The sequence below is a fragment of the Talpa europaea genome (genome assembly GCF_964194135.1).
Source record: "Talpa europaea genome assembly, chromosome: 1".
Taxonomy (NCBI): Eukaryota; Metazoa; Chordata; class Mammalia; order Eulipotyphla; family Talpidae; genus Talpa; species Talpa europaea.
In genome coordinates, this window is record NC_140073.1 from 65,654,594 (window position 1) to 65,669,572 (window position 14,979).

Below are 14,979 nucleotides of genomic sequence, written 5' to 3' on the forward strand. Positions count from 1 at the left end.
GCCTCCCTTGCTTCAACCTGGCTGCCGGGCAGTTTTCCTGGTAGTCACAGGTTGCAGCCTCAGAGCCAGACTGGGGGTGAACCCCAGCCTCCCTGCGGGCTGACTGTGTGACCCTGTGGAGTTTTTTTTTTTTTAGATTTATTTATTTATGCATACAAGAGCTGGGGTACAGGCCAGAGGTGAGGGGGGTCAGAGGACTCACCAGAGACAGAGCAGGGAACAGAACAGGCAGACTGACTGAAATACACTGCTGAGGGGAGCAGCGGGCAAGACAGGAGAGGTCTGCTGTGCCATGCGGCCTGCTCCCCGGCGAGCTGGGGATTGAACCTGCACTGCAGAGGCTGTGGACCGCCTCACAGTGCCATGCTCAACCCCTTGAGCCACCAGGGAGGCTCCCCCTGTGGAGTTTTTATTTTTATTTTTTTTAAGATTTATTTATTTACCTATACAAGCACTGGGTACAATCAGAAGTGCGGGAGAATGAGAGAACTCACCAGAGCCAGAGCGGGGAACAAAACAGGCAGACTGATGAAGTACACTGCTGAGGGGAGCAGCGGTCGAGGTCTGCGCGCCATGTGGGACCCTCGCCCGTGGCCAGGGATTGAACTGGCACTGCAGAGGCTGCGGGCAGCTTCACAGCCCAGCGCTCAACAGCTGTGTCACCAGGGGAGGCCCTCCCTGTAGAGTTTTTAAAGCAGTGTCTCAGTGTGCTCATCTGCAAAGTGGGATGATATTTCCTTCAAGAGGGTGTGGAGGGGATTGCTTGATGAACCTTGCTAAGTGCTCAGCATGAAACCTGGTGCCTGGTGTTTCAGGGCATCCTCTTCCCTCCCACCTGTTCCCCTGGCTTGCTAGTTCCACCTCAGGGCCTTTGCACGTGCTGTGCCTCTGCCTGGCAGCCTTTTCTCCCTCGGTAGACAGGTAGGCCTCTGCTCTGAGGGCCTTCCCTCACTCACCTAAGTCCCTCCCCAAGGCAGCCCCTCCTCGCTCCCCTCCATGCCCTGTTAGATTTTGTTCTGAGACCCCTGTCTCCAGCCCTCAGGCCTTCCCCTGGGAGTTTTGGCCCTACCAGGGTGGGAATCTTGCTTTGCTCCCTGTGGAGCTGGATCAGGAGGGTGTCCAAGAGGAGCCGGAGTCCAGAAGAGCAAGCCCTGGGGCTCAGGGGACTCTGGGATCTGGGTTGTGAGGGGCAAAATTAAGTCAGGCGGTCTTGAGGGAGGGAGTGAATGGGGCCCACTAAGAGAAACTGGTGAAAAGTTCTCTCATGGAGTGTGGGTTCAGTGGAGTGGGGAGGGCTTGGGGGGGGGGCTGGGTAGTTGAGGGGCTCTTGTTGGTGGAGAGGGGGGGCTCTGAAGGGAGGAGAAGGCCACCACCAACCCTGAGCCCCCCATCAGCAGCCTTTAGGGCTGCTGCCCCATGCCTGTGTGAGAAGAGGTTCTGTGGCTGCTAGAGACATTGGGTTTGGAAGCTGGGGGTCGTGTTCAAATTCAGCTCTCTGCTTAGGTAGCCTGAGACCAGGGCCATTGGGTCTGTTTGCCTATCTTGGCGCACCTCCCTTTCCTCACAGGATTTGGAGAACACTTGAACACTCCACCTGTGGCCTCCACCTCAGCGCCAGCAGCCCAGCCTGGCCCCTCTGAGGACTCCTAGCTCCTGCTGCCTCTGCTTCCCTTCGGTCTGTCTCCTGAACCCAATACCATAGCCCACCCCAACTTCCTCTGAGGCTCAGGCGTCCCCACCCCAGTGGCCAGCACAGGCTTATCTGCTGAACTGGCTGGAATTTCAGGCACCTGGGAGGGGAGGGGGGAGGGGCTTTACTGGCCACCTCTGTTGGAAACTCCTTTCCTGGGGAGGCTACCCTTCCACCTGGGGAGATGGGCGTGGGGGAGGGGAAGACCCCTCCACCCCCACCTTTGTCGGGGCAGGCTTAAATAAGCCCAAGCCCCGGGCTGGAGAGGGTGTTGCTACAGAAAGGCTATGGGCCCTCTGCACCCTGGCATTGCTCTGTGGGTGACATCGTGAAGGCAGAGTTTTTATGTGGCCAGCTAAGGCTATAAAAATGGCAGCCAAACATTCTTTCAACTCTAGCTGGTAGGAAAGAGAAAATCAGTAAAAGAAATGAGACGATAATGGTGGAGAGGGAATGCAAAGAAGTCAAGTTGACCTCCTCAGCCAGCTGCTCTTACGGGGGCGCCCTCAGAAAAGGATGAGTCTGTGCTGGCTGGTGTCAGGGGACAGCAGCTTCCAGAATATGGGGACTTGTAAAAGAACAGATCGCCACGTGTGGGTGAGGCTCAGGCGCCCCCTCAGTAGGGGGTAGCCTCAGTTGGCCAGGAGGAACCTGGAAAGGTTTTCCTTGTTTTGTATTTCATTGCAAAAATGTTGGCAAACTGCATTGTAATACCGTCTGTCTGTCGATGCTGGTTATGTCACAAGAGTGTTTTCTTTACCAGTGAAATCTTTGGAACAGAGCAAGATGGAGTGCGAAGCTTTCGCGGTAGGCCCTAGACACACTGCCTGTTGCTCCCGAGTGTCTGTGAGCGCTCGCTCGAGAATCACAAGTTGAGTTTGGGCTTGGGATTCCGTCAGGTGTGGGGGCCTGGCTGTGCCACTAGCTGGCAGCTCTGTGAGCCTCCATCTCCTCATCTGTAAAATGGCACCCATGGTGGCCCCTTCAGGACAGTCTGGTGCTTTGAGTGTAACCATAAGGGCATGTCAAGGCAGGAGGGCTCCTGTCAAGGTGGGTCCTTGGCCCAGGTTCCCTGGGGTCCTGTCTCGCAGAGTGATCTTTGTGGAACTTGGGGTGACTGATGCAATGATGCAATGCCCGCAGCTGGGACCCGCTGGGGGCTGGGCTGGGTGGGTGGGCGGTGTGGCAGAGGGCATCTGAAGGTGAGGGGGGCTCTCTGGAGCAGGAGCTGGGCTCCCAACTTTTCCCCCAAGGTGGAAAGCAGGATGGCAGATGACCCTTCTCCAGAGCCAGCCTGGGGTAGGGGGGTGGGGGAGGGATGGAGGTGCCCAGGGACAGGGGACCTCCAGCCAGGCGAGTCTGCTGGGGGCAGTCATGTGGGTATATCCGGTTGGGTCAGATTGGGGCAGCTGGAGTTGGGCGCCTCCCTTTCCTCCTGGAGTCCCGCCTGCCTGAGCTGGGCCCCCCTGGGCCTGGACCCCAGCTTACCATCCTGGGCCACTATTGGCAGTGTGTACGGGGGTCTGAGTGTGCCACGGGCATTGCATGGGCAGCCTGAGTGTGGGGCACCATCTTTGCTTCCTGGGGGTGGAAAGTTATCCCTGGCTTTTGTCCAAGGCCAGTATTTCAACATGTATCATTCTTAAAAAGTCATCAAACCTTCGGGAAGTTGTAAGGCAAAGCAAGAATGTGGCGAGCATGGCTCTGTGGAAGGCCAAGAAGGTTTACTGCTGGGGCCTCTCCTGTGTTAGGGACCTGCTTTCCAGAACCCTGGGCTGCACTGCCAGACAGGAGCTGGGTTGCTTCTCCCACTGTCAACCATGCTGGGCTGGGGCCCAGGGGCCTGACTCCATCCCAGGAAGGCCAGACTCCCCTTCTGCCTCCTTGCTTTCCTCTTGACCTAGGGGCCCCGCAGCAGCTCTGGAGCTGCTAGCCATGCCAAACTTGCCCCCAGATCACCAGCCTTTGGCATTAACATTGCAGCTCTGAAGGTAGGATGGCCCTCACAGCTGAAAGATGGTTTGCGGGGGGTGGATGAGAAGGGGATGCACAGGTTCTGGCCTCTGCTCCTACCTGGCTGTGGCTGATTCCTTGTGTTTCTTATTTCTGCAGTGGGGTAAGAACCGGTAACTCAAGGCATGGCCTAAGATGCCTAGGAGCAAGGGTACCCAGTAATACTGAGCACACCAACCCCTAAAGGCAAGCAGAGCTCCTTGAGGAATGACTGGGTCTGACGGGGCAGGGAAAGTGTGCACTGAGCCCTGGGTGTCTTGTGGAGCCGGGAAGCTGGGAGGTGCTCAAAGATGATGGGGGACATCCCCAGAGGCCCCTCCTTGCTAAATTTGGGACCGTTTGAGCATCGAAAGCAATAATGATGGCAGTAGGTTATAGCACGTTGAATGCACAATGGAGGCAGGGGTGCTTAGTGGTGTACCCACCCCACCTGCCACAAAGGCTCTGTGAGGGCGGCGGGGTGGGAGGGGATCTTCTTCCTAGAGTTGGGGTAATATAGAGGAGAGAATGGATTCTCAGATGACCCTGTGGGCTCAGCGAAGACGAGAGGTGTGGGGTTGCTGACTGTCAGGTGCACACAGAACAGAGCACTGACTTCAGCAGGAGGCTGGAGCCTGAAATTCAGTGTTCCTCCTGGGCTCCCGGGTGACTGTGATGCTGCTGGTCTGTGGACCCCACTTTGAGAAGAAAAGTATTAATGGATATCACTATGGATTAAAGGAGGCAAGAGACAACCACTAGAAGCGTGTGTGAACCATGTTTGGATCCAGATGGACAAACACATAACCCAGACATAAGGGAATTTTGGGGGGACACCTGGAGATGTCTGACTATGGATTGCACATTAGATAATAATATTAAATAAATACTAAACAGATTGGGTGTGTGAATGGTAATATGGATGTTTAGACTGTCCTTAGGAAACATGATGAAGTATTTTGGGGTGAAGGTCTATCTACAGCTTACTTTCCATTGGTTTGGTTAACATACAATGTACGGACCAGACTGCTCTTACACAGAAATGAAGATAAAATACATGTGGCCTGGTGGGTGACAGTTGGGTGGAGAGAGGATGGCTATTTGCTGTACGGTCCTTTCAGCTAGTTTTGAGGTCTATATTTTAAAGGAAGAAGCTGGGAGGGGGTTTATACAATCTGGCCTGAGCAAGGTGGGGGTTGAGGGATTACCACCTCTTTCCCTTCGGCTCTTCCGTCAGTGTTGCTGAGGCCTTGCCCGCTTGGCTCCTGGGTCACTGCAGGGTCTGGGGACAGGCTCACACCGCGTTTCTGTGGGCGTCCATCATGGCCACAGGATAGCTGCTGCGTCCTGGCAGGAGGAACACGAGGCCAGGTCTGTGCTGACCCTAGCTGTGCAGGAGAGAGGCTGGAGATGGAGGTGGCCAGGGGACACTCAGAGACAGAAAACCCCTGTCTGCCTGAGGGAGCCATCTGGCCTGATTTCAGGGGCCCCTTCCTGATGTTTGCCTCTTGGGGTGACTCCTTCAGGAGAGGGTCCCCCTGAGTGTGCTGAGTGGTCGTGGGAAAACCTGATCATCTGCCTGTCTGTCTGCCTCTGTCTGTCTGGGAGTCTGTGTGAGGTGTGAGGATGTGCATCCTGTCTCTGTGGGCCCACTGCTGCCCTCCCCACCCCTGACCGCAGGCCCCACCAGGAGGAAGAGGTGAAGAAGTGACGCCCAGCTGCTGGGCCGCTCACTCCACAGCCAGCGTTTATGGAGGTCGGGCAGGTGCCTGAAGAAATGATCAGGAAGGTGAAGCTGGGTGGAGGTGCCTGGGGGAGCTGGATGAGGCCTCCCTGGTGTGTCTGAGCATGAGTGAGTGTGTGTGTGGATTAGGGGGTGCGGGGGTGGGTGGGTCCTGGAGTGGGTGGCTCCCTATCCCTGCTGGGCATGAGTGATTCCTCCTGAGTGTCTGTGATGGGGTGCTGCAGCTGCTGGAGGAGCCCTGGCTTTCCCAGTTGACCCCGAACAGGGAACCAGGACTGACTGGGAGTGGAGGCTCTGCCCCCAGTAGTGCTTCCCTCCTGGGCCTCTGGGCTCAGCTTTTCTCCCCAGCCTTGAGTTCTAGAAAGTAATTTCCCTTGCTATTTAGATGTGGGTGTATACTGCCACCAATCCAGGGGTCAGGTTACTCCCTGGGAGGAGGGGGTCCAAATCCCCAAGTAGGGATTTCTTGGAGCACAAGGCTCCAGACTGAGCTGCTCCAGCAGCTGAGCAGACTGGTTTTGCATGTGGTGTCCTGGCTGGATTGGCTCGGAGAGGGCAAGGCCTAGATGCCCCTCATCCAGTTTTGGAACTTAGGAGCAGCTCAGGGCTCATTCGTGACTCTTAGACCTTAGGCTGTGTGGCCTGATTTATCTGTGCTCATTTGCTGTCTGTCACAGGCACGCAGACACTGAACTGTGAGTTAAGTGTGAGTTGTGGGGTGCATGCTGAGCTTCCCGGCTCAGGCAGGTCTTGCCCCGGGGGCCTGTGTGTGCTTTGGTGACTGTCGGGCGCAGCTGTGCTCATCGACTCGCCTTTTCCCCAGAGCCTTTGCTGGAGAAGGGTTGGAGAGGCTCCTGTGGGGATTGGCCGATCCGGGCCTCTGGGTGCCGAGCTGTGAGAAAGGCCACAGTTGGGAGGCTGGGGAAGGGGCGCTTCCTCCTTCGCAGTCCCCGCCACAGGAAGGGCCCCTGCGGTCTGCTGGGCTGTGGCACTGAGGGGCAGTCATGTGTCTCGGGGAACCTCCTACCCTACCCAGGCAGGGGCAGCTAGTACCAGTTCACAGCCAAAGAGGCCCAATTGTGGCTGATTTCAGACAACTTGCTCCTGCCACCAGTCCCTCTTTCCTCTGCCCTGCGCTGAATGGCCCCTTCTGTAGCCCTTCACCCCTATCTGGCTGAGCTGAGGATGTGCTGAGAGGAGCAGGGTGGTGCTAATGAGGCTTTCTGGCCTGCTGTGCCTCCGCACACCCTAGCCTGTGCTCCTGTCTCCTGTCACCTCATCATAGAGGCTTTCGTACAAAGGGAGACGAGGTGACAAGTGCGTGATGAGTGTGACACACAGCATCTGCTTTCCTCCCAACAAGCCTCTGGACAGGGAGCAGAGTCCTTAGTGGGGTGTGTGAGCTCCTTGGCGGGGAGCCCCTGAGCCCCAAGCCTCCCCGCTGAATTCAGTGGTCTGTCCCCAAGCATGGCACAGGTGGTCCCACTGACCCCACTAGCCATGTGTTTGATGGTTGGCGCGCCCGTGTCCCCGAGGCCTGTGACCCCACGGCTTCCCGCTCAGTGAGTGGGACTCTGCGCATGCGCTTGTATTCTAGGTGAAACCTAGTGAGAGCAGCCTTGGGGCCTCTGTGTGGGGATGGGTGCAGATCTGGGCATGGCTGAGCTACTCTTAGGTGGCAGGGGTGGGAGCCGTTGGGTCCGGGCACCCCAGCACACAGGTGGAAGTTCCCTCCCGCTGAGGCTGGCAGGTTTCAGAAGTCCCGCGTATGTAGGTGGGAAATGAAACCAGTAGCCAGTGAGGCTGTGGGATTTTACTGGACAGAAATTTGTCTTGACCCTGTCCCGGGGCAGGTAGTGCCCAGTTTGTTTTTCCCTCCAGTAGCCACACCCGCAGTTCCATGAGGATGGGGCCCCAGTGTTTGTGCCTTTTTTTCCTCATCTGTGAAGTGGTCTCAGGTACAGTAGGATTAAATGAGGCCTAGGCCAGGATGCACTCCTTGGTGGTCCCCCGAGCCCCTGCCATGCTGCGGTACAGTTGTTACTCCCACGTCAGAGGTGGTCACAGAGCTGTGGAGAGGTTAAGCGGTTAGTCTGGGGTCACACATGAGGGAACCAGCCCTGCCTCACGATGCTGGTCACCTCCCCGGCCCTTCGGGGCCAGGATCCATCAGAAGGGGCCTGATTACCCAAGACCAGAGTTCAGATTAACATGACTGCCAATTTGAATCCTTATTTTAATGGCTGCTTCTCAAGATAGCTTTTTTTTTTTATTTAAATATTTATTTATTTATACAAGCACTGGGTACAGTCAGAAGCGCCGGAGGGTGAGAGAATTCACAATAGCCAGAGTGGGGAGCAGAGCAGGCAGACTGACGAAATACATTGCTGAGGGGAGCAGCGGGCAGCAGGAGAGGTCTGCACGCCATGTGGGACCCTCTCTGGGGGCTGGGGATGGAACTGGCGCTGCCGAGGCTGTGGGCAGCTTTGCAGCCCAGTGCTCAACTGTTGCAAAACCAGGGGAGGCCCTTCTCCAGGTAGCTTTCTGAAATGGGTCAGGCGTGGTACTTTCTGTCCATGAACCTCCCATTTTGTTTAAGAGGACTTGGACCCTCAAGGCCCAAGGCTCAGATGTACCAGTGGTCCCTAAGAATATCTGTGCCTGGCCTATGCTGGCGACTGAGGAGGGCTGGGCATTGTCCCCCACCACAGGCAGTTCATGCGGTTGGGTTAGGGCTGAAAGTAGACACTGGGGCACATAGCACAGCACTGAGGAAGTTCCAGCCCCTTAATGGTATAGAGTGATTAGGTAGGAGGAAAAGTACAAGGCAGATTCACAGAGGTGGTGTCATCTGAGCAAGGTTTTGCAGGATGAATAGGAGTTTGTTGTGTGCGTACATGCTGTGCATGTCCATACAGTGTGTATGTGCACCTAACTTAGGTCTAGCATCTTGGGATGCCATCGTGACCTGGTGTGAAAGTTAGTCTGTGTGAGCATGAGCCCCAACTATTAGAAGGCTGCTCTGAAGGCTTTTTTAGGGGACTGCTGTTAATTGACTACATTCTGTGGGCCATATATAGCCACATGTTTTACAGACATGAACATTATGGTGGGATAATGACAAATGTTAAGTTTTAAGGTGGGCTAGTGCTTTCTTCATTTTCCAGACAAGGCACTTGATGCTCAGTCAGTAAGAGTTCCTTTTTTCGGGGTTTCTGCTTGGTGTGGTCTCACTCTGGTGGCTTCCACTGTCTGGGCCAAGCGCAGAGCTGCATTTGGGAGGTGGGCTGTGTGTGAGTTCATGTGCACCCCTTGGGCCGTGGAGTCCTTACAGCAGGGCAGGGCCTGGCTGGCCCCTCTTTGCCCATGGAGTGCGTCTCCTCGGGGAGACAGAGAGGCAGTGGGGTATGGAGAGGGCCACCTCCCTGGTTCTACCTTAAGAGCTGACGGGTCCTGACCCTGTTTGCTGGAAGCCTCCGGCTCATTCTGGTGGCCCCTGTAAATGTCTGGAAGTTTTTTCCCACCTGGCGGTTCATTTCTGTCCTTGGAGGTGGTGGGACTATGGGGCTGGCATAGGATGGGGGGAGAGTCACCTACCCCAGCTCAGTGCTGAGTGGGTCAGGCACTCCCCAGCTGCACCCCGTTTCCACAGGACTACCTGGCTAGGACTTCCAAAGGAAATGGAGGGAGCCTGTGGATTGTGGAAAGTGCGGATGTTCTTGCTAATGCTGTTTCTGTTTTGCTTCTTTCCCTTCACCTCAGTGTCAGCCGTGGTTTCCTGCCATACTTGTCTGATGAGGTGTGTCCTGATTCTCGTAACACAAAGTTGTTGGTGGGCCACTGCTAATGCCCTCCTGCCACTCCCGCCCTCCCTGATGGTCCTCTGTGACCTCTAGTAGCCCTGAACTATTCAAAATTCCCAGCTTATGTACCCCATCTCATCTCTTCTTTGCTGTAAGCGTGCCCTTCTGCTACTACTTCCCCCAGGAAGTATTTCTTGATTGCCCTGATAGAATGGGCTCACCACCCTGGGACCAGAGTCCACTGTACTTCCTCTGCTCTTGCACTGGGCCCAGGTCTGATTCATCTTTGCTGCCTCTGCAGAGATGTCCAGGGCTGGCACAGAGCAAGTGATTTCTGAGAAAGGACCCAATGCACTGTGTGATGAGAAAAGCTGAGCGTTAACTGCATTTGCCGTGGCTCCTGGGTCAGCCAGAGAAGGGCTGGGAGGGCCCAGTCTGGAACTGGACATCCCTCGGTCCAGGACTCTGGCCTGGGTCCTGGGTGGCAGAGCTGGTTTCCTGGTGGTGTGGCCCATTTCAGGGTCTTTGAAGGGAGGACCTGTCTGAGGGGACCTACGAGCCTCAGATGGCTGCAGGACTTGGGTCCCCTGCTCACAGGGCAGCCCTGCCTCTTGGGGCCACATCTGGTAATCATCTTTGCCCTGGGCCCACCTTTTTGTGGCTCCACCTGCCACCTCCACCCTTTACCATTTGTCCACCTTATTCTTGTTGGGTTTTGGCCGCTGCCTCTGCTGAATGTCTTGGACTTGCCCTTTTGCCCCTAGTGGAGGCGCCTGCCCAGGGCCGCTGGCAAGAGTCTGTCTCCATCTTGGTCTCTACTCCCTGCTGTCCCCGCAGAGCCTACCCCCATCTCTGCCTCGCCATCCCTCCCTCTCCCTTCTCTTTTGCCCTGCTCTGCCTCCATTGCCCTCCCCCATCCTTGCTGTCTATTTTGTCTCCCCACCTCCCAATCATAGAAAACTCTGGGTGGGCCTCCCCAGTGGCGCAGCGGTTGAGCACTGGGCTGCAAAGCTGCCTGCAGCCTTGCAGCGCCGGTTCAATCCCCGGCCGCCGACAAGGGTCCCACATGGCGCGACAGACCTCTCCTGCTGCCCGCTGCTCCCCTCAGCAGTGTACTTCGTCAGTCTGCCTCTTCTGCTCTGCTCTCCGCTCTGGCTCTGGTGAATTCTCTCACTCTCCCGCGCTTCTTACTGTACCCAGTGCTTGTATAAATAAATAAATAAATTTTTAAAGAAAGAAAAAAGAAAAGAAAACTCTGGGATCCGAGGGAGCAGGAGCTGAGAAGAAATCTGGGAGACGCTTGGGGCTTCCTCTGATCAGGGCTTCCTTTCAGCCTCCTGCTCCAGCTCCCTTTTTTTAGGTCTCCCTCTCTGGCTTTCCCCACCCCACCCCCCTTTCCAGCTCTCCGGCCCCCATCCCCCAGCATACACCGCTGAGGAGGAACAGCTGTGACTCACCACAGGAGAGTCCGCCTCTGAGATTAACAGTGGGGAGTAGGGCCTTGACTGTGAGCATGAGTGCGTGTGTGTATGTGTGTGTGTGCGTGTATGTGTGTGTGTGCGCGCGAGAACACACACATCTGCTGGATCGTGGAGGAGGGAGCAGGTGGCTGAGTGGGTCAGCCTGGATGCTGAGTCCCAGTGACATGAGCAGCCTGACCCCCTTCCGCTGCAGCTCTCCATGCCCTCCATTCTGCAGGGGTGGGGGTATGGGCGTGTGGGGCTATGGGGGTGTGTGGTTACTTCTCAGTCCAGGGGCTGCCCTGTTCTGCTGCACCTCCCCCCGCGGCACTGTTCCTCCCTCTGGTATTCATTAACCTGGGCCTAGGAAATGGAGTCATCCTTACCTGCCCCTCATGCCCACTCTCTCCCACCAGGGTGTAGCCCCCAGGGTGCAGTGTGAGATCAGCGTGGTGGGCTGTCTTTGATGCCCCCCTCCTCCTGGTTTTGGTCCGTACAGCAAGCCTGCCCTAAGCTCCTCCTGATCGAGGATGAGCCCTGGTTAAGGGTGGAGAGGCTTCATGACCCCAAGGACTCAGCCCTGCTCTTGGGAATCACAGCATCCTCCCCTTGCCTGGGGCCTGTGATTCTGGCCGTGGGTCCCCCAGACTCTGGCTGGGCACTCTGGGCTGGCCACTTTCTTAAAATAACACTTGTGCCTTCTCCCTCTGCCTCGTAGGTCCTCCAGAAACTAGGAAAGGCGGATGAGACAAAAGATGAGCAGTTTGAACAGTGTGTCCAGAATTTCAACAAGCAGCTGGTGAGTATGGGTGCTCTTGGCCTCAGGGAGCTTGTGAAAATGGAAACGTGGCTGCCGGGTAGAAAATGTCAAGAGCTGGATTTGTGGAGTCAGGGAGCTTGGAGGAGGGGATCCACACAGGCTGCTGAGGTCACAGAGGACATCCTGGAGGAGGGAGCACTGACACTGGGTGTGAGCCTTGGGAAAGAGGAGGAAAGGGGTAGACTTAGGTCCTTGGTGAGTAGGATGGAGGGGGGCGGTGATCGGGTGGAGGTTGGGTGGGAGCAGGCACAGACTTTGGCCAGACTTTGAATATTAAGGCAAGTGGGAGTTACCGAAGCTTCTTTCGAGGAGAGTGGCATCTGCAGGGTTTCACGCGAGCAGTCTGGATTGGATGTGGGCACCCGCTGGTCCTCTGTGCCTGGCTGTGTGGCAGGTTGCAGGCTGAGCCATCTGTAGCTGCTTTGTGGGCTCCTTCCAGCAACCCATAGGCAGCTGGTATCATCGTTCCGCTTTTACAAACAAAGCAATTGGGCCTCAGAGAACTTGGGTAATATGTTCAAGGCCATCCGGTGTCATAAGTGGTTTCAGACTCATACTCGCCTTGTTCCAAAGACTGTAAGTGATTCTAAGGACACCCTTATTTTTATAGGCCAGGGAGGACTTCCTGACTGAAGGGCTCTGACTATCCTGACTGTGTTCTCTCTGGAATTGTTGCCCCACGAATCTGCTAGGTCTGGAATCAGCCACTTCCTTGGCTGTGTGCGAGGGCAGTGGAGAGGGCCTGAGGGCGGTAGAAGGGGAATGTCCCTGGAGATTCTCCCCTCACTGGGGAGGGCGAGGTAGCAGGAAGGAGGGGGAGCTGGGCCATGACTGTGGCTTCTGAGGCCAGCCGCAGTGAGTCACAGATGGGGATGGAGGCCTGAAGAGGCCACAAGGCATAGGAATGGTTGTGGGAGTGAGGTCAGGGTCTGCGCTCTGCTAAGAAAGAAGTTGGGGGCTCCAGGTGGGGGACTGCGAAGGCCGGGCCTCTTCCTCCTACTCCCTCTCCATGGCTGAGGCCTTGGAAAGCACGGAAAGCCCCAGCCACAAGCATCTCTACAGCAGGAATGGTGCTCGGGGGATGGACCTGCTTTGGGAACTCCCATGGCCCTGGGACTGGGCACATGCTGGTAGATGGCCCCAGGCCAAGTCCCGCCTCACCTCCAGAGGAGCTCAGCTGAGAGGCATGAAGGGACTGAAGCGGGAGCCATGTCTGCCTGCCTCCCAGGCCAGTAAGTGGAGGGGTTTGCAGATCCCGGAAGGTGCCGCATCTTAAGAGTCTTCTGCGTCTGCTCTGCACAAGCCCCTGCCCCTTGGGTCTGCTTTCTTACCCGCGGAATGGATGCTTGCATAAGCGTCTGCTTCTGCTGACCCTGTCCCAGGAGCCCCTGGGGCATGATTCCCTATTCAGATGGCTTCCTCAGGTTGGAGGCTGCCTCTTTCAGGAGTCTCAGCTCCTTGAGCATCTCCTGTGGACCAGGCAACATGTGTCTTTCACAGACTGGAGTCTTTCATCCTTGATGGGTGTTGCTCTTTATTGTACAGATGAGGCCTCTGAGGTTAAGCAGATGTCAAGGCTGCACTGCTGACGTGGGGTAGCTTGTGGGTTTTTATCCAGATTTGTCACTCTGAGGTTTCCTCTCTGGAGCTGAGCTCAAGCCCTGGGGTCATTGACTGGGCTGGGGAGAGCTGCAGTCCTTGGGTGGGAGTGCCTGAATGACCCCAAAGGCAGCTGGGCTGTTCGGTGGAAGGTGAGGAAAGTGTAGGTCTGGAGTAGAGGCTCTTTGAGGCCTGACCCCAGAGCTGTGGCCAGAGCATTCCCTCCCCCCCCCCCCATTTGTCCCTCAGAGTCACCCTCTCTGGCGCCCTGGCTCTGGGCAAGGAGTCACTCACTGGTCCGGGGCTAAAGATAGCCAGTGCTGGCGGCTGCCCAGTGGACATGGAGATCATTTGAGTGGGGGCCCTGTCCACCCTCAGGTTGGGTGGGGCAGCTGCCTTTTTACGGCCCTGGGGTGGGAGCAGGAGTTGGCAAATTTAATAATTCATTTGAGGCTTGGGGTAATCCTCTTGGGCAGTTAGGGATTTGACTGTGGCCTAAAGTATAGGCATCAGGGTTTAGAAGGGTGTGAGAATCACTCTCTCGCTTGTTTTTTAAGATTTTATTTTTATTTATTTATGCATACAAGGCCAGAGATGTGGGGGTTGAGAGGATTCACTAGAGACAGAGTGGGGAGCAGAACAGGTGGCTCTTCTGAAATACACTGCTGAGGGGAGCAGCAGGAAAGGTCTGCTGGGGGACTGGAAATCATGCTGCAGTGGCTGCGGATAGCTTTATAGTGCTGAGACTGAACCCCTTGCATCACCAGGGAGGCCCGAGAATCACTCTTTTTTGAGGGAGTGAAGCAGGGAGCTGCACAGGGCTGGCCTCACTGGCCAGCCTGCCGGGCTTGCGGACCCTGGGAAAGGCAGAATGAAGACTGGTCTTGGGGAGGCTGGAAAGCTAAGGGTTCATCCACTCTGTCTGTGAACACCAAGCATAGAGGCCCAGCACTAGTCAGGGCCAAGAAGGGCAGGGAATTTGGTGTTCAAGAAAGGGTATTTCCTCCCCCTTCCTGTGGGAGTGGCCCTGGGACAGAGTGTAGGTCACCCTGCTGTCACCACCCAGTTTGCGTGACTCCTCTGGGCCCACTCGGCTCTGATCACAGCACTCCCGCCCTGTGTCCCTGCCCGAAAAACCCTAGGCCCACCTGCAAACCTAGCGCAGACCTCTGGGAAGCCACCCTGGGTCCTCCTGGTGGGCTGAGTGCCCTCATAGGGCTGCCTCCTTGCACCCCAGGGCTCATCATTGCTGTTCGCTCGTCCATCTGAGTTGGGGCAGTCTGAATCCCTCTTGTCCCTGAGACCCACCCAGTGGGCATCCTACTAAGCAAAGAGTCCCTGGCATTGACTGCAGAGGGGCGATAGTGGGGTTCACGTCAGAGGGGCTGTCCCTGGCCCCTAGTCCCCGGGGAAGATGGGGGCTAGGTGCTTGGGCCACTAGGGGGATGATGTCAGAGGAGGTGGGAACACCCTGTGGAAGGAGATACAATGGGGATATGGGGCACCGACTGAGTCACCTCATGAGCTGTACTAGGTGTTGACTGTGGGCTGTGAAGCTCTTCCCGATTTCTGAGTCTGGAGCCTGGAGAGCAAACTGAGGGGATATGGCTCTAGACCTTAGCCTCGCCTGCTGCTCTGTAAGGAGTGTGTTGGAGCCCCAGGAAGCCCCAGAGCTGTCTCTCAAATGTCCTGTTTGGGGGCCGTGGAATGGAACATGCATATGCTGTGTTGGCTGGCCTGCAGCTGCCCCGCAGGAGGCCCAGGTGGGGGAGGGCTGTGTCCAACCCTGGGGCTGACGGGGCATGAGGCCTCGGGGCCCAGCTGCAGCTGCAGCCGGGAGGCAGGACCCTGGGCAGCCCCTGGCACGCCTG

At 56.5% G+C, this 14,979-nt stretch overlaps 1 protein-coding gene across 1 annotated transcript in view; it reads left to right on the forward strand.

The window, feature by feature from the left end:
• The window catches only part of BIN1 (bridging integrator 1), a gene marked incomplete at its 5' end in the record, with an annotated part of 52,184 nt that overhangs the window by 13,302 nt on the left and 23,903 nt on the right, over nt 1-14,979 (forward strand). Inside the window, 2 exons of the mRNA XM_084253820.1 lie at nt 11,189-11,323; nt 11,408-11,488. Of these exons, the coding sequence (XP_084109946.1) occupies nt 11,189-11,323; nt 11,408-11,488 (216 nt within the window). The remainder of the gene's footprint in view (nt 1-11,188; nt 11,324-11,407; nt 11,489-14,979) is intronic.